This window comes from Equus caballus, chromosome 12, assembly GCF_041296265.1.
Source record: "Equus caballus isolate H_3958 breed thoroughbred chromosome 12, TB-T2T, whole genome shotgun sequence".
Classification (NCBI taxonomy): Eukaryota; Metazoa; Chordata; class Mammalia; order Perissodactyla; family Equidae; genus Equus; species Equus caballus.
Genome location: NC_091695.1, coordinates 39,900,849 through 39,927,538, shown reverse-complemented (window position 1 = coordinate 39,927,538; position 26,690 = coordinate 39,900,849). Strand labels below are relative to the sequence as shown.

The 26,690-nt window shown below is 56.8% G+C and overlaps 4 protein-coding genes across 10 annotated transcripts; 3 read left to right on the top strand and 1 right to left on the bottom strand.

The window, feature by feature from the left end:
• The first annotated feature begins 318 nt into the window (after positions 1-318).
• Positions 319-4,886, top strand: B3GAT3 (beta-1,3-glucuronyltransferase 3). 2 transcript variants are annotated; one of them, XM_014729619.3, is made up of 6 exons: positions 407-618; positions 1,737-1,911; positions 3,131-3,203; positions 3,297-3,491; positions 3,682-3,972; positions 4,385-4,886. In XM_014729619.3, exons 1-6 carry the CDS (start codon positions 537-539, stop codon positions 4,481-4,483), a joined length of 915 nt encoding a protein of 304 aa, XP_014585105.1. In that variant the 5' UTR covers positions 407-536; the 3' UTR covers positions 4,484-4,886. The 2 variants fall into 2 exon arrangements, with proteins under 2 accessions (XP_001494810.2, XP_014585105.1); XM_001494760.6 differs by having other exon boundaries at positions 319-618; positions 3,131-3,491.
• Positions 4,887-5,033: 147 nt separating this feature from the next.
• On the bottom strand, positions 5,034-7,333 carry ROM1 (retinal outer segment membrane protein 1). Of its 3 annotated transcripts, none has more exons than XM_001502671.5 (3): positions 6,248-7,333; positions 5,644-5,890; positions 5,034-5,531 (listed from the first exon to the last, which is right to left on the bottom strand). In XM_001502671.5, the coding sequence occupies exons 1-3, from the start codon at positions 6,835-6,837 to the stop codon at positions 5,313-5,315; spliced, it is 1,056 nt and encodes a 351-aa protein (XP_001502721.1). In that variant the 5' UTR covers positions 6,838-7,333; the 3' UTR covers positions 5,034-5,312. The 3 variants fall into 3 exon arrangements, with proteins under 3 accessions (XP_001502721.1, XP_023509992.1, XP_014585104.1); XM_023654224.2 differs by having other exon boundaries at positions 6,344-7,214; XM_014729618.3 differs by having other exon boundaries at positions 5,644-5,947; positions 6,248-7,038.
• A 28-nt stretch (positions 7,334-7,361) lies between these two features.
• Positions 7,362-16,771, top strand: EML3 (EMAP like 3). Of its 3 annotated transcripts, none has more exons than XM_023654219.2 (22): positions 7,362-7,696; positions 8,490-8,661; positions 8,741-8,995; positions 9,090-9,203; positions 10,244-10,311; positions 10,494-10,617; positions 10,841-11,011; positions 11,194-11,263; positions 11,348-11,458; positions 11,704-11,799; positions 12,182-12,337; positions 12,500-12,641; positions 13,080-13,231; positions 13,312-13,437; positions 13,521-13,652; positions 14,116-14,183; positions 14,739-14,827; positions 14,899-14,996; positions 15,129-15,216; positions 15,733-15,831; positions 16,117-16,247; positions 16,331-16,771. In XM_023654219.2, exons 1-22 carry the CDS (start codon positions 7,675-7,677, stop codon positions 16,532-16,534), a joined length of 2,688 nt encoding a protein of 895 aa, XP_023509987.1. In that variant the 5' UTR covers positions 7,362-7,674; the 3' UTR covers positions 16,535-16,771. The 3 variants fall into 3 exon arrangements, with proteins under 3 accessions (XP_023509987.1, XP_023509988.1, XP_023509986.1); XM_023654220.2 differs by having other exon boundaries at positions 7,364-7,696; positions 8,744-8,995; XM_023654218.2 differs by lacking the exon at positions 16,117-16,247 and having other exon boundaries at positions 7,364-7,696; positions 8,744-8,995.
• A 73-nt stretch (positions 16,772-16,844) lies between these two features.
• Positions 16,845-25,943, top strand: MTA2 (metastasis associated 1 family member 2). 2 transcript variants are annotated; one of them, XM_023654221.2, is made up of 18 exons: positions 16,845-17,572; positions 18,298-18,365; positions 18,743-18,836; positions 20,413-20,530; positions 20,663-20,726; positions 20,902-21,019; positions 21,321-21,423; positions 21,610-21,709; positions 21,879-22,067; positions 22,169-22,243; positions 22,366-22,424; positions 23,012-23,109; positions 23,233-23,372; positions 23,634-23,862; positions 24,057-24,146; positions 24,519-24,637; positions 24,743-24,891; positions 25,107-25,943. In XM_023654221.2, exons 1-18 carry the CDS (start codon positions 17,545-17,547, stop codon positions 25,270-25,272), a joined length of 2,007 nt encoding a protein of 668 aa, XP_023509989.1. In that variant the 5' UTR covers positions 16,845-17,544; the 3' UTR covers positions 25,273-25,943. The 2 variants fall into 2 exon arrangements, with proteins under 2 accessions (XP_023509989.1, XP_023509990.1); XM_023654222.2 differs by lacking the exon at positions 16,845-17,572 and adding an exon at positions 17,690-17,945.
• Positions 25,944-26,690: the final 747 nt, after the last annotated feature.

Genomic DNA, 26,690 nt, shown 5'->3' with positions numbered 1-26,690 from the left:
CAACCTTCATCTTTAAAATTGGGACAGTACCATCCATCAAAAGTTTATGGTGAGGATTATGACACCCAGCACCCTGGCACGTGATAGGCCCTAGACTTCATTCATTAGTGTAACAAGTATTTATTGAGCTACTGTTACTCCGTACTGTGACTGACGGGTGAATGAATGAATATAAGGAGAAAACTGACAGGGCCTGGAGGTCAAGTGGAAGGTCTCAGTCTTTCCCACGTGCTCTCACCGGGCTTCTGACCGCCGGCCTCGCGCGCTTGGCACGCCGGATGTGACGTCACCCACTCCCGTGGTTCCCAGAACCAAGCTGTGGGACCGGAAGTTAACCTGGGGGTGTGCAGGGTGACCGGAAGTGGGCCACGGCTCCGCCAGCCCCGGTCCCGGGAGCCAGTAGAGAAGAGCGCGAGGAAGGCGGGGCACGAGGCGGGGCCGCTGCAGGGGCGGGGTCTGCAGGCTGGCGGGAGGGGGGCGGGGACCCCTCCTCCCTGCCGGACCCCGCCTGCCCCGGCGCCGGCGGCGGCACGGCCATGAAGCTGAAGCTGAAGAACGTGTTTCTCGCCTACTTCCTGGTGTCGATCGCCGGCCTCCTCTACGCGCTGGTGCAGCTCGGTGAGCGGGGCGGGGCGGGGGTGCGGCGGGCTGGCCGGAGGGCGCCCGCCGCCGTGCATCCCGCCCTGGGGATGAACCCCCGTGCAGACACCATTCATCCGCTCGGCCCTCCGACAGCCGTCTGCGGCCGCCGGACGCGCGCCCCTCTAGAACGCGCCGTGGCTCCCGCCGCACCTCGGATGAAATCCAGACTCCTTCCCAGAGCCTGCAAGGCCCCGCATGATCCTGCCGCCGTCTGCCTCTCCAACCCCATTTCCTTCCCCCGTCTCTCTCTCTCTGCTCCAACCACACCGGCTTCATGACAGTTTCTCGAAAACCCTCGCTCATTGCTCTCTCCAGCTCTTAACCTGTTCCCTCTGCTTGCGATGCTTTTCTCCCAGCTGCCTCTTTCTCATCCTTCAGGTCTCAGCTCAAATGTCACCGCCTCAGAGAGGCCTTCCCTGACCACTTTAGCAAAAATAACTCTTCTTTTTCTGGATTGTCTTCTCTATCCTATTTGTTTCCTTCATGGCCCTTAGCACAGTTTGTAATGGTTTTATTAATTTCTTTGCTCAGTGTCTGCCTCCTTCACTCAACTCAACGCTCCATGAGGGCAGGGAACCGTGTCTGTTTTGTTCCCTGCTGCATCCCCAGCACCTAAGGCAGTGCCTCCCGGGAGGAGCATTCAATAAATATTTATCCAATGATGGAATCGATTAATTTAATGAGTCCTTGGTCACACAGCTGAGGGAACAGATTCAACCCTGCCTCTTATGCAGGGATTTAGAGACAGAGCCACTGTGTGATCCTCAGGTATTTGAAAGACTGTCCTGTTTTAGGAGATCAACTTGTTCTTTATGGTTCCGGAAAGCAAAATTAGGAACAGCGGGTAGAAAGGATGGAGGCAGATAATCAGCTCAGTGTCCAAATGAAAATTGTAACGGATGGAATTTATTAAAGTTTGAGAGGGGCTGCTAACTGAGGCAGTGAGTTCCCCACCACCAGAGGTGTAGAAAATGCTGTTATCAAAGTTGTGAGGAGATTCCTGCATTGGTTAGGAGTTGAAGGAGAAGGTATGGCCCTTTGGGATGCTGAACATGCTGTGGTTCTCTGCCTCCAACCCTGCTTCCTGGGACCAGGCCAGCCATGTGACTGCCTCCCTCCCCTGCGGGCCGCAGCAGAGCAGCTTCGGCAGAAGGATCTGAGGATTTCCCAGCTGCAAGCCGATCTCCGTCGCCCACCCCCTGCCCCTGCCCAGCCCCCTGAACCTGAGGCCCTGCCTACTATCTATGTTGTTACCCCCACCTATGCCAGGTATGGGCTCTGGTGCGCTCAAGAGGCCTGCATGGACCAAGAAGTTGGGGTGGATGATAAGGCGTTTGAGGAAGCCCTAGGCCAGGGGATATTCCTCAAACTAGGGCATGCCAAACAACATGATAAATGAAATACATCTTTACTCAAAGACTTGTGGGAAAATGGTGGTGGTTCTCTTAAAATGGACAGGGGTGTACTGTGAAGCAGAATACAAAATTCCTGCGAAATTTTAAGATAGAATAATAAAGTTGCAAAGAAATTTTGAGCTTGCCACTGAGTTCACTCTCTCTCCTTAGGGATCCTTTGGTGAGAAAGTTTGAGAACCCCTTACTAAATTCAAGTAGAAAAGCGCTTGGCCCTACAGTCATACCAGGGTCTAGAAATAGTTACGCCAGTTATTGCAGTGTGTTTATTCTCTGCTAGGCGCTGTGATAAGTGCTTTCCTCTTTTTTTTTTTTTTTAATTAAAATGTAGCTTTGTTACTGATATGGACCAACTGGGGAATATGGTTTTGGATCTGTAGCCAAAGGGCCTCGTAACAGCACCCTGGAATCAAATGTTGACCCATTTAGGCAGAGGCAGCTCTTAGACCCTTTCCTCCTGCACATGTACACACCCACCATCAACCCTGGGCAGGCAGGCCCATCTGGAGGACGAAGAAGCCTAGAAGAGACTGGGCCAGACCTTCCCACTTCCTTGTCTAAACTCAGATAAATCATCTTCTCCTAGAGAGGGATAAGCCAAGAGGCTCCTCTAAATTCTTCTACCTGGAAACCCAAACACAGGAGGAAGAGAACCTCATCCTACTGGCGTCTTAGAAAGCCATTATTTAATCTTTAAAACAAAATTGTTATGAAGTACTTTTATTCTTATTTTATAGCCAAGGAAACTGAGGCTTGGGGAGATTGAGCCATTTTCCCCAGATGTCTCACCTAATAAGTTACAAAGCTGGCATTCAAACCCAGATCTGACCCCAAAGCCTATGTCCTTAACTTACAGCCCCCCACAGTCAGAGCCCTGGGGTTGAGGTGGGTGACAGACATGGACTGGAAAAACAGGGCAGTTGTCAGCATTGACAGGCAAGAAAGGGAATTTGGGTATTGGTCGGGGAAAGGTCATGTGGGATGCTAGAAGTGGCCCAGGAGAAGCTATGTATACTGGCTGGAGTGGGCAAATGGTGCCTACCCCTCTCCCTTCTGCTGCATCTCTCCCCTTGCAGGCTGGTGCAGAAGGCGGAGCTGGTGCGGCTGTCCCAGACACTGAGCCTGGTGCCCCGGCTGCATTGGCTACTGGTAGAGGACGCTGAGAGCCCCACCCCATTGGTCTCTGGGCTGCTGGCTGCCTCTGGCCTCCTCTTCACACACCTGGCTGTTCTCACCCCCAAGGCCCAGCGGCTCCGGGAGGGCGAGCCAGGCTGGGTTCGGCCCCGTGGTGTCGAGCAGCGGAACAGGGCCCTGGACTGGCTCCGAGGTGGAGGGGGTGCCGTAGGGGGAGAGAAGGACCCACCCCCGCCGGGGACCCGAGGAGTTGTTTACTTTGCTGACGATGACAACACCTACAGCCGGGAACTCTTTGAGGAGGTGAGCACTGGGATAAGGATGGGGAAAGAGGCCAAGTGGGGCCAGCTTCATCTGTTGCCTTGGTTACCACTGTTGGTCCAGGCTACTGGATGAGGAGGGGGGAACAATGGGGCAGAGTGACCCAAGTGGTCCTTCCTGATGCTCGCTATCCCCTGGGTTACCCCGTTTCTTCTCTCCTGACCTCTGTTAGATGCGCTGGACCCGTGGTGTCTCAGTGTGGCCAGTTGGGCTTGTGGGCGGCCTGCGATTTGAGGGCCCTCGGGTACAAGATGGTCGGGTCGTGGGCTTCCACACGGCATGGGAGCCCAACAGGCCCTTCCCATTGGATATGGCGGGATTCGCTGTTGCCCTGCCCTTGCTATTGGCTAAGCCCAATGCCCAGTTTGATGCTGCTGCTCCCCGGGGCCACCTGGAGAGCAGTCTCCTGAGCCACCTCGTGGATCCCAAGGACCTAGAGCCACGGGCTGCCAACTGCACTCGGGTAAGGGGCTGGAGGTGGGCACAGAAACCTGGCTCTGGGATGGATGGGGGATGGGAAGAGTGGGAGTGAGGCCCTGGGGAGAAGGACGAAAAGATGGCTGTTTGAACCAGGAGGGATCTTCCAGAGCCCAGATTCAACCTTGCTTACTCTACTGAAGGGGAAGCTGGGAGCCAGGAAGGAAAGTGGTCTCCTGCCACTGTGTCTCCCCAAGTCCTGGGTACCCATGTGGCGCAGAGAGGGGAAGGGGTAAGGCCCCATTTAAGGAATACTAAAGCCTCCCCCTACCCTGCCCTTTCACACTTTGCAGCCAACACTTGGTTTGTAAAGGGGCTGGAGAATCTGTTCTACACTGAGGGCCCCAGAGGCCTGGCTCCAGCCAGGCCTGGCTCTAACCGAAACCCTCCCGGGACAGGTTCTGGTGTGGCATACGCGGACAGAGAAGCCCAAGATGAAGCAAGAGGAGCAGCTACAGCGGCAGGGCCGAGGCTCAGATCCAGCCGTTGAGGTGTGATGGCGGCCCCATCCCGCCCCCCACCTCATCAGGCACAGAGCTGGGGGACTGAGCCTCTGGCCTGCCCAGGATGTGGTTTTCCAAGTCCTGACCCCTCAGAGCCAGGGGCGGCCCCTCTGCCCCTTCAGCCCCAGGGCGTAGCCCAGCTGCTTCTCCCCTCCCCCAGCCTGCCATGTGGCACTGCCCACAGGCTGGGGACAAGCGGCCCTTGTATTGAGCCAGATTGGCCCTGTCTGGGGCGGAGCAAAAGGACAGAAAGACTCAGGAGGGAGGGCGCCTGAGTAACTGGGTAACTTATTGAGGCTGGGCATGCACTGGGGGGCTGGAGGAGCTGGGCTGGACCCTCCCCACCTGAGCATGCTGACCCCCTTCCTACCTCCAGAATAAAAAATCTCAACCTGGAGGGGTCACTGTTTTCCTTCGCTTCCCACGTCTGGTTCTTGCACTCTGATCCTTACCACGGTCCAAACTTTGTCATCCTGGCTTCTCTATCAGACAGAAATCAGTTCTCTCAGGGACCCCAACCCAGATGAAGAGAGAGATCGGTGGCTTCAGTCCAAAAGCTTTATTGAGTCTGTGCACCAGAAGCAATCTCCAGTCCTTGTCATCGCCCTGTTTTCCTCTGTTCCCTGGTGGTTCGGCCACAGGGGCTGGGCTCTAGGATACCAGGTTTTCTCTCCTACCCCCGTCCAGCTCACTGACTATCTTTAACCCCTCTAATCCCAGGGCCCCCCCTCCCCGAGAGCCTTGGTAAGGAGTTGTGAGGTTTCCTGTCTTGTCCATCCCTCCCCTTCCCCCCCTCCCAATGCCCACCCCAAGCTCTAGGCCACTAGGCCTCAGGTAGACCCTCCTTAGGAGGGGCCTCTAGTGATGGGGCCTCCTCAGGTGCTGGCCTGTGGGCAACCCCTCCCTTTAGCCATGCTGTTTTCAGCATGCCTTTCAGCCCACTAGGAAAGAGATAGCCCTGTGTTTCTCCCTCCCCATTGATGACTCCTCCAAGCCCCTCCAGTGCTGTTTGCAAGTACCGCAGGCCCAGGAGCACCAGAGTCTGTGGGGAAAGCAAGGGAAAGAGGTCAGTGAGGGTTGGCCGTTCCAGGGGCCCCAGTGAGGCAGTGAGGAGGCCCAGATGGAGGGAGGCCTCAGACACGTTGCTGACTCACCTGCAGCACAAAGGTGACAGCCAGCATGCTGCCCAGTGTGCTTGCCAACCCTTGCAGCTGCCCCAGCAGCACACCATGGCATCCTTGGTCCCAGAGATTTAGGTTGGGTTGTCGGGGATCGAAGAGGGGGTGAGCATGTGGGTCTGAGAGCTGGCTTTGCAGGCAAGGCCTGGGTGAGTGGGGGTTGCAGCAAGAGAAAGGGACCCCGTCAATCAGATATAGGCCTTCCACATTGCTCTGGATCCGGCTGCAAAGGGAGGGCCAGGGTGTTAGGATGTCTGGAGATAAGAGGCCTGGGGAGATGCTGCAGGGCACAGGAGTTGAGAAGGGAAAAAAGTAAGATGTTTACTGACTGCTTTACTGGGTGCTAGGCATGCATAATTCATTTATCTTCACAAAACTCCCTATGATAAGTACTATTACCATCTCCATTTCACAGGTGAGGAAATGGAGCCAGAGCAGTTTGGTAACATGCCCTGGGTCACACAGCTAATACATGACAGAGCTGTAACCCATTCTCCCAACCACTATGCTCTATTTATGGCCTGTCCAGGTGAGGGGTTTCAAGGGAGGAGGAGGAGGAGGGAAGAAGCAAATCACTCACTCAACCACGTCCTGGTCATTGGGATCCAGGTAACGGCTGCTGACCCACTGGATCCCAAACCAATCCTTGTACCCATGGCGTCCGCAGCAGTGGTACCTGAGCTGCAGCTCATCCAACAGCCGTTTGGCATGACAGTGTCCAGGCACCTCTGTGTCCTTGTAGTGAGCCAAGGCAGTCGCCAGGCCCTCCTCCAGCCCTATGTCCAGACTCCCAGGTAGAGCCAGGGCTAGCCCCAGGGCAAGGACCAGGAGCCCCCCGCCCCCAGCAGTGCTAGCCACCAGCAGTGGGCCCAGGACCCCTCGCCAGGGAGGGTATTGAGCTGCATCCAGACTGGCCCTGCTGGCTCCTGCACCCACCAGTCCTGTGCCCAGAGCCACTGCACCGGCTGCCAGGGCAACCTGAGGCAGGGCAGCAAATGGGCAGGAGGGAGCCAGGAAGGTGCCAAGGTGCCACAGCTGGACCAGGAGATGCCCGCTACAGAGGAGGGTGAGGCCACCAGCCAGCGCCAGAAGCCAGGAGAGGAGCCAGAGCCCCTGTGCCAGACGGATGCGGGGCTGGAGGGGCAGCACCAGGGGCAACACCGGCGCCATCTCCCATCTCTACCCAAGGGAGAGCAGAGCTGTCAGGGCTGGGGATTGGCCGGGGCAGGATGCTGAGTCAGCCCAGCTCGGCTTGAGCTGGGCTAATGCCACCCTGACCCCAATACCCTGGGCAGCCTCCCATCCCCAGCCTTAATAACTCGCCGCCTTGTCCCCTGCCAGCCGCAATTCGGGATGCCTTGGCCTTGCCCCTTAGGAAAAGTCCCTCCCCCAGGCAGAGGGCCTATTTCGTGACCCCGCCTCTGCCCCCTCGCGGAAGTGGGGAGGGAGGGCTGGTCGGCTCTGCCCGAGGGGCTAGGGGCTGGGGGGCGGAGACCTCGGGCCCCTGCTGTCTCCCAGGTCCCCAGGGAATCCGGGGGCGGGGATCCGGAAGGGCCTGGAGGGCGGAGGCCTGGAGACGGCCTGGGGGTCAGCGGGTTGGCCCCGCCCGCGTGCTAAGCCGGGAGGCCCGGACAGGGAGGGGTTACCAGGCGGCCCGGCCCCCCCCACCCCGACCCGCCCCCCCTCCTGCGCTTCCTGGCGGCTCCGCGTCCGGCGCCTGTTTGTGCTGCGGCGCTGGGGCCCGGGACGGCCCCGTCACCCCACCCCCGGGAGCCGAGAGCGGCCCCGGGAGAGTCCGAGGCCCCGGTGGGCCCCGGAGTCGGCGGCCCCCGCCCCACAGCGCCCCCTCCAGGCCCTTTCCCCGCGCCCGACAGCGCCCCCGGGGGGTGGCACGGCGCCCTTGCGCGCGCGCCCCGGGGTGCTTCCCCTTCCCCTCTCCCTGGCCATGGCCCCAGCGGCTTAGACGCCTCCTCCGCCGCCGCCGCTCGGAGCAAGCCGGGGGGCCGGATGGACGGGGCCGGGGGGCCCGGTGAGTACGGGGCGGGGCGGGCGGCGTGCTCCTTCCCGGAGCGCCCGGCCGGTCGGGCGCCGCCAGTGCCCGACGGCTGTCTGCTGGCGTCCCCGCGTGCTCTCGGCCCCAGGGGCTCTGAGCATCCTCCACTGTTCTCAGGTCGCTTCCCCTACTTACTTGGGTTCCCCTACCGTCACTTCGGACTTCCCCAACGTCATCCTGCCCCTCGATGTTTCCCTGCCTCCTATGTTCTTCTGGGCCTTTTCTCCTGGTATTTCGGGTCTTTTTACTTCTGACTCCCTCTGTCACCTTGGGCCCTTCACTGTGACTCTGTCTCCACTGATACCTGTCATTCTAGTTCTCTCCTGGCCCACTGAGTCCTCAGGACGACTGTACTCTTGGGTCCCCCGTTCTCTCCCGTGCCCCCTGCTCAGTTTCTCTGCCTCCCCTGGAGACCCGAGCTTGCTCTGGGTTGGGCCTGTCGTCCCTCACCAGGACTGCACCTCCCTCTGTGGTTCCCACGTTCTTCGGCAGTACTCCATATTTCCTCCGGTACTCCATGGTACTCCCTGTCTTTGCGGAGGCTGGAATGGCAGCAGGAAGGGAGCTTTGCCAGGTTCCTTGCCTGCCTTGCCACAAGGAGGCTCTTGATCCTCTACCACCCATCTCCTCCCCTCTGGGCGAGCCCCAAGCCTGGGGCTGCTTGAAGGGGGCAGTCCTATTGGACAAATGCAAAGTTGAGGGGAGAGAAGTCCTCAGCCCTTTCCTCTGGTGGTGGGCACATTCTGAGTGCTTCTTGCCCCTTCCCCAGGTGAGGGCCCTGCTCAGGAGGTCCTGCGGTCCTTGAGCCAGCGGCTTCAGGTGCAGGAGAAGGAGATGGAGCTGGTAAAGGCAGCCCTGGCGGAAGCCCTTCGCCTGCTGCGGCTGCAGGCCCCCCCCACCTCCCTGCAGGACGCTGGCATACCAGCTCCTACAAGGGACAGGTATGCATATCGCCACACCCTCTTCCTCCTTCTTCCTGGGGCCTGTAGGGGCATCGGGTTTGATTCATTGTCTCCCCAGCAGCCCTGCAGCGCCCCCAGGACTACCACCCACATGCAGCCCCTCCTTGGTGAGCCGAGGCACCCAGACGGAGGTGCAGATGGAGCCATCCCCTGGACCCCCTGGCCTGAGCAACGGGCCCCCAGCCCCTCAGGGGGGCAGTGAAGAGCCTAGTGGGACACAGTCTGAAGGAGGGGGCAGTAGCAGCAGCGGCACTGGCTCCCCTGGCCCCCCGGGGATCCTCAGGCTTGTGCAGCCCCCACAGCGTGCTGATACGTAAGTGTCTTGTGGCAGAGGCTGGGAAGGGTGGGAGGGTTGGCGAGCTTGATTAGAGGGACTGACCTTCACCTGCTCACTGTGCTCTTGCCAGGCCACGGAGAAATTCTTCCTCCTCCTCATCCCCTTCAGAGCGGCCTCGACAGAAACTCTCCCGGAAGGCAGCTTCCTCGGCCAACCTGTTATTGCGTTCAGGGAGCACAGAGAGGTGGGCGAGGCTCCCCCCCAACCTGCCCGCCCCACGCTCAGGCTCTTGACTTTCCACATCCCTCACCTCACTTCCCTGGGTGGGGTGGGGGGACCTCATTGCCCAACAGGAAGAAAGGAACAAGCACTCCTGGGGCGCCTGCTGTGTACCCGGCGCTGTGCCAAACCCTCGACCTTCTCCATCTCATTCAGTCCCCACGACATCCTTGGGGGGTAGGTGGTCACATGCTGTTCATTGTCCAGGTGAGGAAGCAGGCTCAGAGAGGGTAAGTCATTTGCCTGGGGTCACACAGCTAGAGTCAGGATTCAACCCCACTTCTTCCAGACTCCACTTCCCCTGCCCTTTCCACCTTATCATGGCATACCTTCCAAGATTCCAAGAGGCTTTTCCAAAAGCTCCCATGATTTGCATGGAATACTGTTTTCAGAGTTTCAGCCCACCTTCCTCACCCCAATCTGCTAGGCTTTGCTTCTAGAGTCCAAGGAGAGATCCTCGTGGCTGAGCACAGTTGTCTCTGAGTCTGTACAGGTCCCAGGACACCTGAGTGTTCATTCTGCCCTATCTTTGGTCTCTCCTTTATTCTCTGAAGAGGTGTCACCTTATTATCATCTGTGACAGTGATCTCTGGAATTCACCTGTCACTTTCCTCTTGCGAGAGGAGGACTTTCTGGCTTACCTCCCAGATCCCTGTACATTCTGGGTTTACTTTTGTCCCACTTGACAGATGGGGAAATCAACAGCCAGAGGCCTGGCGGGCTGGAGGAAAGGGCTTCTGGCTTCTTCTCTCTGTCACCCAGCATTGCCTCTTACAAGCTTTGTGGCCTTGTGCTGTGTGCTCAGCCCCTTTAGCCTCAAACTTCTCATCTCTTAAATGGAGCCGAAAGTCCCCATCTACTCTCGGGCCCTGAACACTCAGAATGCAAACTAAAAGCCGCAGAGGTGATGTGGTCTCTGGAGTAACCTCCTGTCTTGTGTCCTCTCCCTCCCCACTTAGGTCTTGGGACCTGACTCCAATCTATGCTTTTCTCTCTTCCCAACAGCCGCGGAGGGAAAGACCCCCTCTCCAGCCCTGGGGGTCCTGGATCTCGGAGGAGCAATTACAATTTGGGTATGTAGAGAGGGCTCTAGAAGAACTTGGATGACAGAGTTAGGGTTTGGGCTATAGCCCCAAGAGCTGTTTTGGGGGACTGGTGAGGTGTGGTGGGTGGAGTTCTCTTCTGGCTTTCCTGGAAGGGAGGCTGCAGGGTGCTGGTTGACACGAACCTCCCCCCGCCCCTGTTTTCTCTGTAGAAGGCATCTCAGTGAAGATGTTCCTTCGTGGCCGCCCCATTACCATGTACATCCCATCTGGCATCCGCAGCCTTGAGGAGCTGCCCAGCGGCCCACCCCCGGAGACCCTCAGCCTTGACTGGGTGTATCCTGCCCCCTCCAGTCCCATGGGAACCACTTTTCCCATCTTGGGACCCCCCCCAGCCCCTTTTTTATGATTTCCTGCTGGGTCTGCAGGGTCAGGGAGCCCTCTGAATCCTCCCGTACCATCGTCTGCCAATGCTGCCAGCCAGAAGCTTTGTCCTTCTCCCCGCTTCCTCGTCCTGCCCTTGATCTGACCCTTTCCTTGACCATGACCTCCACTCCAGTTATGGGTACCGGGGTCGTGACTCCCGCTCTAATCTGTTTGTGCTGCGTTCTGGGGAGGTGGTTTACTTTATTGCCTGTGTGGTGGTGCTGTACCGGCCTGGGGGAGGCCCAGGGGGTCCTGGAGGTGGCGGCCAGAGACATTACCGGGGGCACACGGACTGCGTTCGATGGTGAGGGTCCCGGGACCTGGGGGTGGGCACAGGGGTGGTGGGCTTGGCAGGAAGAGTGGTTGGGCGGGTGTAGAGGAGCAGGAGAGAAGAGTTGCTTTGCTGCTCCGTGAGCACAGAGAAGGTGTCCTGGGTGGTCTTGAGAGACCGACCCCCTTCCCTAGAGTGTCTCCTCCCCTACTTAGCCTGGCTGTTCACCCTGATGGTGTCCGTGTAGCCTCAGGACAGACAGCTGGAGTGGATAAGGATGGAAAGGTAAGGTCAAAGAGACACCAGGCAGACAGGATGAGATTCCAGCCCAGCTTTCCTTCACACCCCTGACCCCTCCTCCTCCACCAGCCCCTGCAGCCTGTGGTTCACGTCTGGGACTCAGAGACGCTGCTGAAGCTGCAGGAGATTGGACTGGGGGCCTTCGAGAGGGGTGTGGGGGCCCTGGCCTTTTCAGTTGCGGTGAGCTGGCCCCAAAGCCTCTAGACCCCTATCTTCCTTGTCTGGGAACCCCCTTCTTGCACTTTACCGGGAAGCCTCAGAAGTTTTGGCCTTCCTGAACCCCACCTGGCTGCTTCTCCTGAGAAGGAGACATAAGTCCATTTCTCCTGCCCTTTTAACCTGTGATGGGACCCCCTTGCCTAATAACCGTGAACCCTAGACCTCTGAGCCTCACTCAGCCCCTTCGATGTGTCCTCCATTCTCAGGATCAGGGTGCTTTTTTGTGTGTGGTGGATGATTCCAATGAGCACATGCTGTCAGTGTGGGACTGCAGCCGGGGCACAAAGCTGGCTGAGATCAAGGTGAGGAGTCCAGGTGGCCTGGAGGAACCCTGAGGTTGGGGAGGTAGGGGTGGTGGAGTGCAGAGAGCTCCACACTTACGCATACATTTACTGCCTTTCCGGCTGGGTCACCTGGGGCAAGCTGCCTAGCCTCTCTGAGGCTGTGAAATGGGGACTGCAGAAGTTCTCCCCTCATGAGGGACGATGTGTTAGGCATTAACATAGGGTGACTAATCGTCATGACCGACAGTAGTGCTCTTAGGGGACCAAGGTCTGGAAGGATGCGCTGTCCTGGGGATTCTCAGCTTCTGCAGACCACCTGTTAGAATACAAATTGAAGAGAGTCAAGTAGAATGAGGGTGCTCAGGGCTCGGGGAGGCTGAATCTCTTATCTTCCCTTCAGAGTACAAATGACTCAGTCCTGGCCGTTGGCTTCAGCCCTCGTGACAGCAGCTGCATTGTCACCAGCGGGAAGTCCCACGTCCACTTCTGGAACTGGAGTGGTGGAGTAGGGGTTCCCGGGAATGGGACCCTCACTCGGAAACAGGGTGTCTTTGGGGTGAGGCGTGGATGGGTGCAGGGGGGTGGGAGAGGCAGAATGCAGATGGAAGTATTGGTCTGAGGACTGTAGACCCTAATACTACCCAACTCCCAGCTGTGCCGTAACTTTTAGTCCTTACCCTTCCCTTTGACCTCTGCCCCCCGCTCGCCTCTCCCCTAGAAATACAAGAAACCCAAGTTTATCCCTTGCTTTGTCTTCCTCCCGGATGGAGACATTCTCACTGGGGACTCAGAGGGGAACATTCTCACCTGGGGCCGGAGCCTCTCGGATTCCAGGACCCCAGGCAGGGGCGGGGCCAAAGGTATGTGGTGAAGGGTGGCATCTGGGAAGTCTAGCACCTCAGAGGGTCTGTGGGAACAGAGGAGAGGACTTCCCATCTTGGTACCGAGAGAGTTGACAGTTGTCGGTAGGTCCCAGTGTGGGCCCTTTGGGGGGCCGTTCGAGAAGGGTAGGGGGCAGCATGGCAAAGGGGAAAGAGCTGTGGCTTTGGAGTCTGCCAGATCCTGGGTTCAAATCCCAGTTTTGCCAGTGGTTGTCTGGCCTTTAGGAAGTTATCTCACTTGTTTGAACTTTGCTTGTTCAGTCTGTTAATGGGAGAATAAAAGCTGAGGATCAGAGACAGTATTTAGTAGGCACTCAACAGCTGGGAGTTATTACTCTATTGTGACAGCCTAGGCTGCTCCTGTTCCCCATTTCCCTGCACCCTAAGAGCATGACCCACCCAGGACTTTGCCAACAGAGACGTATGGGATTGTGGCCCAGGCCCACGCTCACGAAGGTTCCATCTTCGCCCTGTGTCTCCGGCGGGACGGGACGGTGCTAAGTGGTGGCGGGCGGGACCGCCGGCTGGTACAGTGGGGGCCCGGGTTGGTGGCCCTCCAGGAGGCTGAGGTGAGGGCTAGGCTGGGTTCAAGGGAGGGAGGGGGAGGAGGAATGGCCAGTGGGCCTGAATTTCTGCCACTGCTCTGCAGATTCCTGAACACTTTGGAGCCGTGCGGGCCATTGCTGAGGGGCTGGGCTCTGAGCTGCTAGTGGGAACCACGAAGAATGCGTTGCTGAGGGGAGATCTGGCCCAGGGTTTCTCCCCTGTAATCCAGGTTGGGGGGCCAAGGGCGTGGGAGAGGAGGGATGGAAGAGCTGGTGGAGATGGCCAGAGGTGACAGCCCATGCTCTGCTACAGGGTCACACGGATGAGCTCTGGGGGCTCTGCACACATCCCTTCCAGAACCGTTTCCTCACCTGCGGCCATGACCGGCAGCTCTGCTTATGGGATGGTGAGGGCCATGCGCTGGCCTGGAGCATCGACCTCAAGGTAGAGCCCTGTTTCCCTGGATCCCCAGTGCCACATCCACCCTGACTCCTGTGGCCAGCACTCCTTCCCTGCATCCCCTTACCTTCTGCTCCCAAGAGGCATCCAGTTTGTACTGGTATGGCTGTACTGGCTAAAATATTCACTCTTCCGTGCTGTATTCCTCCCGTGCCCCCTGAGCACTGCCCCCACCTCCAACCCTCCAGGCCTCCCTTTGATCCAGCAACAAATGGGTAACATGCGGCACAGCTGGGGGGGCCTCAGTTCTGATTGTTAAATATTTTGAGTATCACCCCCTGTTTAGGCTCCAGTGACAGCCTTCCTCCACCCCAGGTCTGCTGTCACTCTCCTCCCGTCTCCTCCTTGGGAGGAGGAGGCTTTCACATTACCAAGATGACAAGGTGTCCACCTTGGTTTCCTCACTAGAGAGGCACCTTCTTGAATTCACCTTCTCCCCCCTTCCCAGGAGACTGGTCTCTGTGCTGACTTCCATCCCAGTGGGGCAGTTGTGGCCGTAGGACTGAACACGGGGAGGTGAGAGGGAGCCAGGACCCCTGGGAGGGGAAAGCAGGAGGTATGGGAAGGGTTTCTGGTAATGGTGGGGTAGAGGAATGTGACTGCTGCCTGCTCAGGTGCCCCAGCTGCACCTTCCTGCTCCTCAGTGCTTCTCCCTGCAGCCTGGGCCTCCCCTGCTCTCCTGTGGCAACTGTCATCACACCCTCCCCCAGCCACTCTCCCCTCCAAGCCTGTGAGTGGAGGAGGTGGCAGCTCAGGATAGAGAAGCAGCAGGGATGGGAGGAGCACAGGGGAGACTAAACAGGCTTACAGGGAAGTGACAGGCTTGTAGACTCCATAAGGCCCTTGTTGTTGGCGCTCCTGTACTCCTTTCCCAGACTGACGTATGAGAAGCCCCTCACCTTTTATCTGCCCTTAGCCCCATCCTATTTCCCAGCATAAGAATTCAGTGGTGAGCTCTCTGTCAATATCACAGCCTTTCGGTGGGTGTCCCTGAGGCTTTCCAACTTGCCAACCCCCACCCTACCCGGGACAGGTATCCTCACACCTGCTTTCTGCCCCCCTCCCTACCAGGTGGCTGGTTTTGGACACAGAGACCAGAGAGATCGTGTCCGATGTCACTGATGGCAATGAGCAGCTCTCAGTGGTCCGGTACAGCCCAGGTGGGAGCCACCCCCACCCTGGATCCAGACCCGTCCTTGGCCTTTCCCTCTCTGAGTGACTGTCTTTGTAGATGGGTTGTACCTGGCCATCGGTTCCCATGACAACATGATCTACATCTATAGTGTTTCCAGTGATGGTGCCAAGTCCAGCCGCTTTGGCCGCTGTGTGGTGAGGAAGCTGGGGTGGAGGGTGGGGCATTACCATAGCAGGTCAACTCCTCCAAGGGGTCGAATGTATCAAGGGGGGCCAAGGGATGGGAAATGGTGGCTACATTTTTAGACTCTTGACCCTTGCTCCCAGGGTCACTCCAGCTTCATCACTCACCTTGACTGGTCCAAGGATGGGAATTTCATCATGTCCAATTCTGGGGACTATGAGATCCTTTACTGTGAGTGGCAGTAGGGGAGGGCAGGGGGAGAGGGTAATTAGGGTGGGTTTTATTTGTGTTTGTAGGGGCTCCTGGTTGGGAGGAATGAAGGAGAATATGTGGGGAGCCCCAGGTGGAGGGTCTGTCAGATAGGGAGGTGAAGATGGGGTGGAAGGGGAGTTGGAATTATACACATAGGAGAAATTTTGTGATTTGGAGAAAAAGCCACACATACAGTTTTATACCCTGTCTTGTTCCCACAAGGACTTGAGGGAGTTGAAAAATGCACTAAGCAAAGATTGTTTTGGAAAAGTTTCTCAGGGCAGGTGTGGAGGGATTGTCTTATCTAGGGAGGAGGAACTGATGAGAAGCTGTTAGAATTCAGGAAGCACTCAGACAGCACTGGGTTTGCCCTGGGCTGGGGGCTACCATGGTGACCAGATCACATGCCAGCGCCTCAAGCCAGTCTTTCCTTCTGGGCATCTTCGCGACTGGAGGCAGGGTTAGAGCTGAGCTGGGTGGGCTCCTTCTCCCCAGGGGACGTGGCTGGAGGCTGCAAGCTGCTGAGGAATCGCTATGAGAGCCGAGACCGGGAGTGGGCCACTTACACCTGCGTGCTGGGCTTCCATGTCTACGGTGAGCAGGGGTGCAAAGGCGCGGAACCCTGTGAGAGGGGCGTGGGGACAAGGTGCAGCCCGCCCCAGGCTCGGAATGCTGGGCGTGTGTCGAGGGGTGGGCGTCGAGAAACCGGCAGAGCCAGCCCAGGAGGCCCCTCCGGCCTCGGCCCTAGGGACCAGGAAGGATTGCCTGGAACGCGGCCGGTGGGTGGCCTCGCGGCTGCCTGAGCTCCGGAAACGGTGCAGCTCTGGGCCGTGGGTGGCGGCGGGGAGGAGGCCGGGCTGAGGCCGGCCGCTGTGCTAGGCGTGTGGCCGGACGGCTCGGATGGCACCGACATCAACTCCCTGTGCCGCTCCCACAACGAGCGCGTGGTGGCCGTGGCCGACGACTTCTGCAAAGTACACCTCTTCCAGTACCCGTGCGCACGCGCCAAGGTGAGGCCTCCCGGGGCCTCCGGGCCGGGCAGGCGGGCCCGGGGCTCCGCGGCCGCCGCAACTCGACTTTCCTTCCTGCCCAGGCGCCCAGCCTCGTGTACGGCGGGCACGGCAGCCACGTGACCAGTGTCCGGTTCACGCACGACGACTCGCACCTCGTCTCCCTGGGCGGCAAGGACGCGAGCATCTTCCAGTGGCGGGTGCTGGGCGCCGGGGGCGCAGGGCCGGCGCCCGCCACGCCCTCTCGAACCCCATCCTTGTCCCCCGCCTCCTCTCTCGACGTGTGACCGCTGCGCGACGGGACCCACTGGCCCTGCGGTGCGGCCCCACTCCACCCGAATACCCCAGGACCAGGAGCCGACCCTTTCCTCGACTTCGAGACATTCCCGACTGCGCATTTCCCCGGAGGGGGCGAACGGCACCCCTGCACACACTGTATAGACGCGCTGGCTGAGCCAGGCAGCCCCAGCCAGGGCCCTGGCTCCCGCCGCCTGCTGAGGGGCAATAAACCAAAAGCAAAGTCACCTCCCAGTCCTTTTGTGGGGCGCGGCTGGGCGCCTCTGGGGCCTCAAGGGGGTGGGGGTGAAGAAAAAGGGGAGTGCGGAAAGGGTAAGGGAGCGTAGACCGTTCATGCAAATAACAAGCAAAGGTGCTTGCAAATAGCCCGGCGAAGCGCAAAGGCGCGCGAGTCTTTCGGGTCGCGGGCGGAGCAGCAGGGCTCCAGCGACCATAGAGTTAAGCCCAACTCCTCTCCCGCCCTCGGAGGAGGGGCCCAGCCGCAACGGAAATAACCGAGCGCCGGGCCGCGGTTCGCCGGACGGAGCCGAACCTCTTCCGGAAGTAGCCGATCTGTAGGGTCTCGCTCTCCGACCTGAGCCGAGCGCCCAGCCTTGTTCTCCGGCTCGGCCGAAAGTGTTCCGGAAGGAGGCGAACCCCGAGGCGGGCAGGGCAAGCCTTCCCCGCGGCCGGCAGAGCCCAACGTCTGGTGGGGCTCGGCGAGGGCGGGGGGATCGGAGGCCTGGCTCCGGTCCGGCGGGAGCCGAGCTCGTTCCGGAAGAAGCCGAGCGGACCGGCGCCGGCCTCGGCGTCCGGGGCGTGAGGCGGTAGCGGCGGCGGCGACAGCGCGGGCCGGGATGAACCGCGACGGCTGAGGCGGCGGAGGTGCCGGCTGCGCGGGTCCGACCGAGACTTCCGCGAAGCGCCAGCCCCGATCTCGGGGCTTCGCCTCGAGCCGAACCCTGTCCCCGCGAGCCGCCTGGACCCCTTTGTGCGGCCGGAGGCGGCGGCGGGAACGGCCATGGCGGCCAACATGTACCGGGTGGGGGGTGAGTACCGGGAGCAGGGGCTGCGGGACCGGGGCGGGAGAGATTGGGGGGCAGCACAGGAGAGGCTCGGCACCCGGCGGCGTGGTCCCGAGCGCCGACCGGAACCGGAACCGGGAGCGCGGGGAGCCGGGGTGCGGGGACGGCGTCGCGGCCGGGCGCCGAGACTCGCGGAGAGACTGGGGCCGCCCCGACGGCACTCTCGGGGCCGCGCCTGGGGCCGCGGGGTCGGGGCATGGGGCTGGGAAGGTGGTTCCGAAGGAGCTGACAGGGCGGGCGAGGGGCGCGAAGGGCCGGGCGACCGCTTTGCCACCTGCGGGGGAGCCGCCGGGAGGTTTCCTCTCCCCAGGCGTTATTGTGCGCCTCGGTCGCAAAGGTGGGGGCCCTGCAAGAGAGGGAACAATTGCTCGTTTCGCCGAGACTGGGGTGCAGCTCCATAGCCGGGTTTTGGGGACTGCAGGGGAACCCCCTGCTTCCTGTCTGTTCCTTAAGGCTCACTTTTGAGTGAAGGATCTGATTTTAGAACTAGGTAGTCGGGGTGGGGGGTGGGGTGGGACATGGCTTATTTTCTTTTAGTCTCTCCGCTTCCACATTTCAGCGTCCTCTCTACGTGGACCCTTATCGTCTTTTGGTCCACTCAGATCTACTTTCTCCGCCCCTTCTCCGGTGCTCTGGCTCTTCCATCTCCACCTCTGATCTTCCCGGTTCTTCCCCACCCCCTCCTACAGATTACGTCTATTTTGAGAACTCCTCCAGCAATCCTTACCTGGTTAGACGGATTGAGGAGCTCAACAAGGTGAGTGGAGCAGAGTCCCGTCCTGCCCCGCAAGTGGTCTCTTTCTTCTGAGGTCTCTAACTGCAAGTGGAAGAGAAAGAGAGAGAGAGAGAGAGAGAGGCCCCTATCCTAAGTACTCATTCATATTCATTCATTCATTCATTCGATGTATTCAGGAAAGGCTATTGAGAGCTTAGTGGGAACTTTACTATTCTATTTCTTGGGGCCTAAGGAAAGGGATTTGGAAGTCTCATCTTAAATGTAAGTTTCTTTATTCATAATTTCTTGGGTTTTTCTACGTATATCCCTTAGAAACTTATTCGTTGTTGTTAGTCTCTTCTTTATGCATTTTCGTTGTCAAATGACCAGTTTTCACTGCCATTTTTTTCCCCCCTTAGACTGCAAATGGAAATGTGGAGGCAAAGGTTGTGTGCCTTTTCCGGCGAAGGGACATTTCTAGTAGCCTCAACAGCCTGGCTGATAGTAATGCCAGTGAGTGTCTTGGTACCCCCACCCCACCCCTGGCTCCCCTTTCTCCCCCTCCCCATGATCTGAGGCCAGGGCATGTTGCTGCAGGTGTTTCCCCTGGTTAACATGCCCAAGGCAGGGGCGTGAGTTTGGGGGTGGGAAATGCCTGGTCTTTGGAGAGAGGCCTGTTTTTACATGTTGGTGTTGGAAGCAGGGTGGAGAGACCATGATAAGGAAAGCCAGAATATGGCTTGTGTGTGAGTTTGTATATGTGAATGGTGTGAGTAAAAGGGATGATAGTATTTAAATAGGGGCTGAGGAAGAGCTTTGGAGAAGCAGGACCCTTGGAGGAAAGTTTTGGGTATGTTGGAACAGTGGGTGGTGGCTGTGGAGGTCAAGGTGAAGAGGAAGAGATTGTACTTAGAAGCCTGAATAACAGGGAAGCAGGCTTATTTTGTGATCAGGAGATGGTGAGAATGCATTGAAGGGAGAGAAGAGGAAGCTAGGAAAGTTTTCTTGCACTTTTCCCTCTTTCTCATCTCTCCTGTTCCCTTCCACTCCATTTTACCTCTTTCTATTTTCCTTTTGTGCTTTCTTCTCATTATGCTTTCATCTTCTGTTAAAAATTTTTTCTCCTTCAGTTTCCCTTAGCTTTTTCTTTCCCCTTTCTCTTGTTTCGCCTTCCTAAATTATTTTCCTTATTTCAGGCTGCTTTGGGCATGAAGGGGTTAATGAGGAGCTGGGCCTACCAAGTTCTCTGGCCCTCTGGGGTTTCCATCCCCATCTGGCAAGGGCTGACCTTGGCCTTGTCCAATCAGAAGGGGTGTGGGGGGTGTGGTCCCCCGTGCCTTAGCACAGGGTTTCCGGAGCATACAGTGAGGGGCGGAGCCTGCCGCACACCCCCCTTCTCCCTGAGGTTGGGAACAATGCACCAATGAGCCTGGGCCTGTGGTTCTTCTGCCCCCTCCCGCTTTGGTTGGCGCCCAGCCAGGTTAACCCTTTTCACTGAGGTTTCAGGGCAAGCTGCAGCTCCTTGGGTAGGAAGGTGTTGGCACTGGCTTGAGAGATACTGTCCTTGAAAGCCCCACAAATAAACTATTATTAGCCAAGTAGAAAGTGAGGGATAGTTAGGATTGCATGTGATGTTTAAGATCAAAGAGCCTTCTGAAATCTGAAAAGAAGAACTGGTAAACACAATCTTGTGTGATGTTTTTTCATCTTATTGAGTTTCTGGACCTCAGGCTGGTTTAGCAAGAAAGAGACAAGTGTGATATTCTTGCTGGGCCTGGTGTGGGCTGATTTGTGCTTTATGAGTGGTGTCTGAGCTTTGGCACCTGGGTTTGGGATGTATTTCTGTGGCCTTCTTTGTACTCTCAGCACCTCTTGCCTAAGAGCATTGGTGATGGAGAGTTGGGAGCATTTGTAATGGGAGAGAGGGTTAAGAGGAAAAGCTGGTGGCCTAAGGGTGTGGAAGATAGGTACCCCGGGGAATATAAGAAAAACAGCTGAGACAGGAAATGTCTTCCCTGGGCTAGAGTTTCCAAGGTGGCTTCTTTCTGGATTAGTTTCTGACTTGGTTTCTTCTTCCTTGATCTCCCAGGGGAGTTTGAGGAGGAATCGAAGCAGCCAGGGGTGTCAGAGCAGCAGCGACATCAACTGAAGCACCGGGAGCTTTTTCTTTCTCGGCAATTTGAATCGTTACCAGCCACCCACATACGGTATAGGACCGTCAGGGCCACTGTGGCCTCATGCACTTATTTAGAAGGTGGAGAGGAGGGGGTGGTGGATTGGAGATGGTGTGGAAAGGGAATGAGGAGCTCACCTGGGGCTTGCTCACCTCTTTCCTGTAGGGGGAAATGCAGTGTGACCCTCTTGAATGAGACAGATATCTTGAGCCAGTACCTGGAAAAGGAGGTGAGAAAGAGGTATTGGGAGAAGAGGGAGGGGAGTGGGTTTTGCCCTAAAAGGCAAGAGGAAAGTAGTACTGATGAGGTACAGGTTGACAGACTACCTGTCTTGGGAATTCTGGAAACAGCCCCCTGCCTGTGAGGACTGCTGCCCTGCTAACCTTCTCTCTTCCCATCTCCAGGACTGCTTTTTTTACTCACTGGTGTTTGACCCTGTGCAGAAGACACTTCTGGCTGATCAGGGGGAGATCCGAGTTGGTTGCAAATACCAAGCTGAGATCCCAGATCGCCTGGCAGAGGGTATGCAACAGGACAGATCATCTGGCCACTGGGTTATTTAACATCACAGTCTCTGTGAATGGTGTGCCCTGGAGTTGTACAGTGCATAGTCTGCATGGCTCTTGTGCTGTGACCCTGACAGATTGGGACCTTAGGAACCTGCCAGGGGCAAGTGGGCACAGTTGGGCAGAAAAGTCTGAGGGTTGAGGTGGCTGATAGAATCCAGGCAGGAGACAAGGAGGAACGAGGTGCTGTTGTGAGTGTCAAGACATGGATTATTCTCCCTTCCTTTCCCTGATGATGCCATTTCTCTGTTCCCCAGGAGAATCTGATAATCGGAACCAGCAGAAGATGGAGATGAAGGTGTGGGACCCAGACAACCCTCTCACAGACCGGCAGATTGATCAATTTCTCGTGGTGGCCCGGTGAGGGGTGGGTGGATGGGGAAGATGGGCTGGGGGAGAGGTGGACATAGTGCTGTGTCCCATTCTTAGAGATGGACTTTATTTATTTATTTGGCATGGGTGCTTTCCTTTTTTCTGATCTGCCTTAGTTCCTCAGCCCACTCATGCTTTCCTCTTTCTCTCCTGACTTCTCAATCTCTCCCTTAGAGCTGTGGGGACCTTCGCGAGAGCCCTAGATTGCAGCAGCTCCATTCGGCAGCCAAGCCTGCACATGAGTGCAGCCGCTGCCTCCCGAGATATCACCCTGGTGAGCAGACGTTGGTGGGTAGTTGGGCAGGCTGGGCTTTGTGGGGACCTGTAGAGCCTGAGGACAGGAAAGGAGCATGTCTCTGAGGGAGTGGGGGGGATTAAAGGGCAGCAGAGGAGTGGTGCTGAGGGTTTCAGGTCATCAGTACTGTTCCCTGCCTTCCCTGTAGTTTCATGCAATGGATACGTTGCAACGGAACGGCTACGACCTGGCTAAGGCCATGTCGACCCTGGTGCCCCAGGGGGGCCCCGTGTTGTGTAGAGATGAGATGGAGGAATGGTCTGCCTCAGAGGCCATGCTGTTTGAGGAGGCCTTGGAGAAGTACGGGAAGGACTTCAACGATATCCGCCAGGACTTTGTAAGTGGAAGGGGCTGGGAGGAGAGGTGGAAGAGGCGACAAGTGAGAGGACCAGGCCCGGGCCAGAGCCAGCTCATCCTTCTTCCCTCTGCCCTCCTTAGCTACCCTGGAAGTCACTTGCCAGCATAGTCCAGTTTTATTACATGTGGAAAACCACAGACCGCTATATTCAGCAGGTATGGTCTGGGCTAGGGAAGTTGGACCAGAGGCCTCCTGCTCACCCCTGCCTTTGAAGTTATGACATCCTCCTGCTGAGATGCTCTCATCCTTCTCTTTCTTTCTTTTTTCCTTCCCGCAGAAAAGATTGAAAGCTGCTGAAGCAGACAGCAAACTGAAACAGGTGTACATCCCCACTTAGTAAGTGTGACGGGTGGGGAGATGGGCATATTTTCCTTCTCTGCCCCTAACATGTGCTTTCCTCAGTGATTTGGAGGTGGGCAGGAGGCAGGGTCAAATATTATAGAGGGGCCGGCCCGGTGGCATAGTGGGTGAGTTTGCCTGCTCCGCTTTGGTGGCCCAGGGTTCGCAGGTTCAGATCCTGGGCGCAGACCTAACACTGCTCGTCAGGCCACGCTGTGGCAGCATCCCACATAAAATAGAGGAAGACTGGCACAGATGTTAGTTCAGTGACAATCATCCTCAAGCAAAAAGAGGAAGATTGGCAATAGATGTTAGCTAAGGGCCAACCTTCCTCACAAAAAAACAAACCAAACCAAACAAACCGAATATAGAGACAAGGTGGAAATAGATTCCTTTTTTTTTTTTAATCCCCCCCCCAGAAAAGATTCGTCCTGAGCTAACATCTGTTGCCAATCTTCCATTGTCTCTTTTTTTTTTGTCCTACTCCCAAAGCCCCAGTACATAGTTGTATATTCTTGTTGTAAGTAAGAAATGGATTCTTTTCCTTGACCAGTTCGTGGTTTCTCCCCCGCTGCCCCCATTAGCACGAAGCCAAATCCTAACCAGATTGTCTCTGTGGGCTCAAAACCTGGCATGAATGGGGCTGGATTCCAGAAGGGCTTGACCTGCGAGAGCTGCCACAGTGAGTTCCAGGGAGGGGCAGGGATGCTGGGGCTGGGCAGGAAGTCTGCTCTGGCCCGTGAACCTGAAGGGCTCAGTGGCATGTTTCCCCTCTGACCTCCTTCTTCTTTCTGGGCTCCTACAGCCACACAGTCTGCCCAGTGGTACGCCTGGGGCCCACCCAACATGCAGTGCCGCCTCTGTGCTTCCTGTTGGATCTACTGGAAGAAGTACGGGGGACTGAAGACCCCAACCCAGCTTGAGGGGGCTGCTCGGGGCACCACAGTAAGGACTCATGGGGGACAGGCAGGGGAGAGGAGTAAGCATATTGATGAGAGCTTTAGGCAAAGGCCAGAACACCGAACTCCTTATGTGGTGATGGTTTGATGTGTGTGTGGGTGCTTGATAGTGGTTGGGGAGCCAGGGAGGTCTGGATCGCGGTAAAGAGATCAGGCAGGAATAAAGTGCTCTCTGCAGAGAATGGAAGGAAGAAGGGAGCCTCAGTGTCCTTCTGTGTCCTTCCTTTTTCCTGTGTTCTCCTTCTAGGAGCCACATTCGCGGAGTCATTTGTCCAGACCTGAAGCCCAAAGTCTTTCCCCATATACGACCAGCGCCAACCGGGCCAAGCTGCTGGCGAAGAACAGGCAAACATTCCTGCTCCAAACCACGAAGCTGACCCGTCTTGCCAGACGCATGTGCAGGGACTTGTTACAGCCAAGGAGGGCTGCCCGACGACCCTACGCCCCTATCAATGCCAATGCCATCAAGGCTGAGTGTAAGGGCAGGAGTGGTGGGGCTCCTGGTGGGTTCAGGGTCGCCCTGGCCAGAGACTGGGTGTTTCTCTGGATGTCTAGTGACAGTAGGTATAGTAGGCTGCAAGGGTTTGTTAGGAGATTAGATGTGGCTCCTCCCTAGAAGAGGGCCTGAATCGTGAAGCCTTTTCAAAAAGCTTTCATCTTTTCTCTCCAGGCTCCATTCGACTTCCTAAGGCCGCCAAGACTCCATTGAAGATTCACCCTCTGGTGCGACTGCCCCTGGCAACTATCGTCAAAGATCTGGGTATGGGATGGGGAGCCAGACTGTGGATACAGGGCGGGTGTCGGACAGGGAACCAGTTAGGGTGGTGTTAAGCTCTCAGTCCTTTTCCTATCAAGAACCTTCTCTCTCCCTGCTTTGTTCTTTCCCGTTGAATCCTAAGAGATTTAGTCTAACAAACTGTACTTTTGTAGGTTAGTAATGTGTTTTCCTAAGCTATCCAGTATTACTCTACTGATTTGACAAGGTCACACTCACATGTGATTTTTGAAATACTGGTAATTGTTTGCCAGACCCCTCCCCATCACTACTTTTGGGGATGCCCAGGGAAACTGCATAGAGAAGAGAAAGGATGAAAGTTCTCTCTAAGTTTTCTTTTGTTTTTTTTCCTGGCAGTGGCCCAGGCACCTCTGAAACCAAAAACACCTCGGGGTACCAAGACACCCATCAACAGAAACCAGCTGACCCAGAACCGGGGACTAGGGGGCATTATGGTGAAGCGGCCCTATGAGACTGTGAGTTGACAGGTTGGAATGGGCCAAGCTGAGTTGAGTGGGCTTTTATTTTTGATAGGAGTCTGAGAGAGTCCCCTCTCATTGTGCTGCCCCACCCTTTTCCAGATGGCGGGGGCAGGGGTCCCCTTCTCTGCCAATGGAAGGCCTCTGGCCTCAGGGATTCGCTCAAGCTCACAGCCAGCAGCCAAGCGTCAGAAACTAAACCCAGCTGATGCCCCCAATCCTGTGGTGTTTGTGGCCACAAAAGATACCAGGTAGGGAGCCCACCTTGGGAGGGGCTGAGAGGTTGACAACCTACCTTGGTGGGTATGGGAAATAGGAATATCTGAGCAAGACCAGCTCCAGGAAGACTGTGGGTGCAGGGTAGGGATGCCAGAAAAGAATTACCTGAAAGAACTGCAGTGCAGAATGTGGGGTTTCACCTTGAGGGTCTTAGCCTTCCTGACTCCTCTCTTCTCTTTTTGGCCAGGGCCCTGCGGAAGGCTCTGACCCACCTGGAAATGCGGCGAGCTGCGCGTAGGCCCAACTTGCCCCTGAAGGTGAAGCCACCACTGATTGCAGTGCGGCCCCCAGTTCCTCTGCCTGCACCCTCGCATCCTGCCAGCACCAATGAGCCCATTGTCCTGGAGGATTGAGCATCTGTGGGGAAGGGAGGTGGGCTGAAAGCTAGAGAGTGGGTGCCCAGGGCACCTAACCTCCCTTCCCTCTAGTATCGAAGGGAGTGAGGAGGGAGGGAGGGAGGGAGCAAGTGAGTGTGTGTCCTTGGAGGGATTGGGCGCCCTCTGGTGTTACTACTACGAGGCTTGTCCCCTCCAGTGCTTCTCCATGCCTGGTGATGGAGGGCAGACTGCAGGAACTTGGCCCATTGTGGGAACCTAGCCTATTTTGGGGGGTAGGACCCACAGTTGTCTTGGACAGTTTTGGGGGGAGGGTTTTTTAATTTTTGAAAAATTTTGCCTCCCCTTGTGAAAGGGGATGGAGGAGGGGAAGAGTAAACAGATATCAGGTGGTTGTACCTGGTTTGGGGAGGGGGACGTGCACTGCCATTACTGCCATGTCTGTCTGTTTTTTTTTTTTTTCTAATTGGGAGTTTCTCTTCCTGTCCGGTGTCTGGACTTTCCTAATTGGAGTTTGAGGCCCCTAAGCTGGCATCAACCCCAGCCCATGCTCGCTCTTTCCTTCCCTCCCCTCGTCCCCTCCGCCTTTTGTACGCCAATTCTCAGAAATAAAGATCTTTTGTCCGTTTTTTTAACCTTGGATTCTGTAATTGGTTCTTATAGTAACAAATAAAAAGCTGTTTTCTTCAGCTCTTCCTGGCTCAGCTGTTCTCTGCCATGTATGTGTGTGTGTGTTGGCGGTGTGTGTCTTTGGGAAAAGAAAGGACAAAGGACTATAAGAGAGGTACAGATGGGGCTTGCCCTGGGAACAGCTCTATGACATTTGCAGCCTTGACAGGCAGCTTGCTGTAGCGCTCTCTCTTGTGGGACCCAAACTGCTCCCGGCTCCTTGTGGTGCTGGACCCCAAGCACCATCTTGGCCCAGATTCATTCAAAGCAGTTGGGATGAGGTGGTTCTCTGCAAAGCTGGTGGCATCCCTTGGGGGTGGGTGTGTGAAGGTTCTTCTTGCTGTGTTTTCCCAACTCTTAACTTCCCTCTCCCTTTTACTGAGGGAATTCTGGGAATTGCTAGAGGCCAGGGCAGGATGTAGTCCACCTTGTGGGATACTCCAGGATCTCTAGGATACAACACCTGGCTCCGTGTTGTATTTGCACAGAATACTGCTTCAAGGATCCCCAAGGCCAGCCTCAGCAACTGTCTTGATGTCAGGGCCCATGCTAGTGCTGTTTCCTGCCTTTTTAGGTTTGGGAAACATATGACTGAGCTGGGCCCAACAGGAGGAGCACCTTAGGAGAGAGAACAAGAAGTTAAGCCTACTACATGCTCTTTGGAGATGGGGAACAACCTTGCAGTTGTGACTTGCTCAAGGTTACAGACCTTGAGATGACTGCCTCAGGTCCACTCCTCTTTCCACAGTCCAAAGTTGTGGGCTGAT

Excerpts from the sequence above, each read along its gene's own strand:
- ROM1 (XM_014729618.3), bottom strand. The coding sequence starts at position 6,837 with ATGGCGCCGGTGTTGCCCCTGGTGCTGCCCCTCCAGCCCCGCATCCGT. Across the intron at positions 5,948-6,247 it reads AATGACCAGGACGTGGTTGA|CATCTCCCCAGGCCTCTTAT; the intron begins GTGAGTGATTTG and ends TGTGCCCTGCAG. Across the intron at positions 5,532-5,643 it reads CTGTCACCTTTGTGCTGCAG|ACTCTGGTGCTCCTGGGCCT; the intron begins GTGAGTCAGCAA and ends CTTTCCCCACAG.
- MTA2 (XM_023654221.2), top strand. The coding sequence starts at position 17,545 with ATGGCGGCCAACATGTACCGGGTGGGGG. Across the intron at positions 22,244-22,365 it reads CAGACCGCTATATTCAGCAG|AAAAGATTGAAAGCTGCTGA; the intron begins GTATGGTCTGGG and ends TCCTTCCCGCAG. Across the intron at positions 24,892-25,106 it reads GTGGCCACAAAAGATACCAG|GGCCCTGCGGAAGGCTCTGA; the intron begins GTAGGGAGCCCA and ends CTTTTTGGCCAG.
- B3GAT3 (XM_001494760.6), top strand. The coding sequence starts at position 537 with ATGAAGCTGAAGCTGAAGAACGTGTTTCTCGCCTACTTCCTGGTGTCG. Across the intron at positions 1,912-3,130 it reads GTTACCCCCACCTATGCCAG|GCTGGTGCAGAAGGCGGAGC; the intron begins GTATGGGCTCTG and ends CTCCCCTTGCAG. Across the intron at positions 3,973-4,384 it reads GGGCTGCCAACTGCACTCGG|GTTCTGGTGTGGCATACGCG; the intron begins GTAAGGGGCTGG and ends CTCCCGGGACAG.
- EML3 (XM_023654218.2), top strand. The coding sequence starts at position 7,675 with ATGGACGGGGCCGGGGGGCCCG. Across the intron at positions 9,204-10,243 it reads CGTTCAGGGAGCACAGAGAG|CCGCGGAGGGAAAGACCCCC; the intron begins GTGGGCGAGGCT and ends TCTTCCCAACAG. Across the intron at positions 11,800-12,181 it reads CAAAGCTGGCTGAGATCAAG|AGTACAAATGACTCAGTCCT; the intron begins GTGAGGAGTCCA and ends TCTTCCCTTCAG.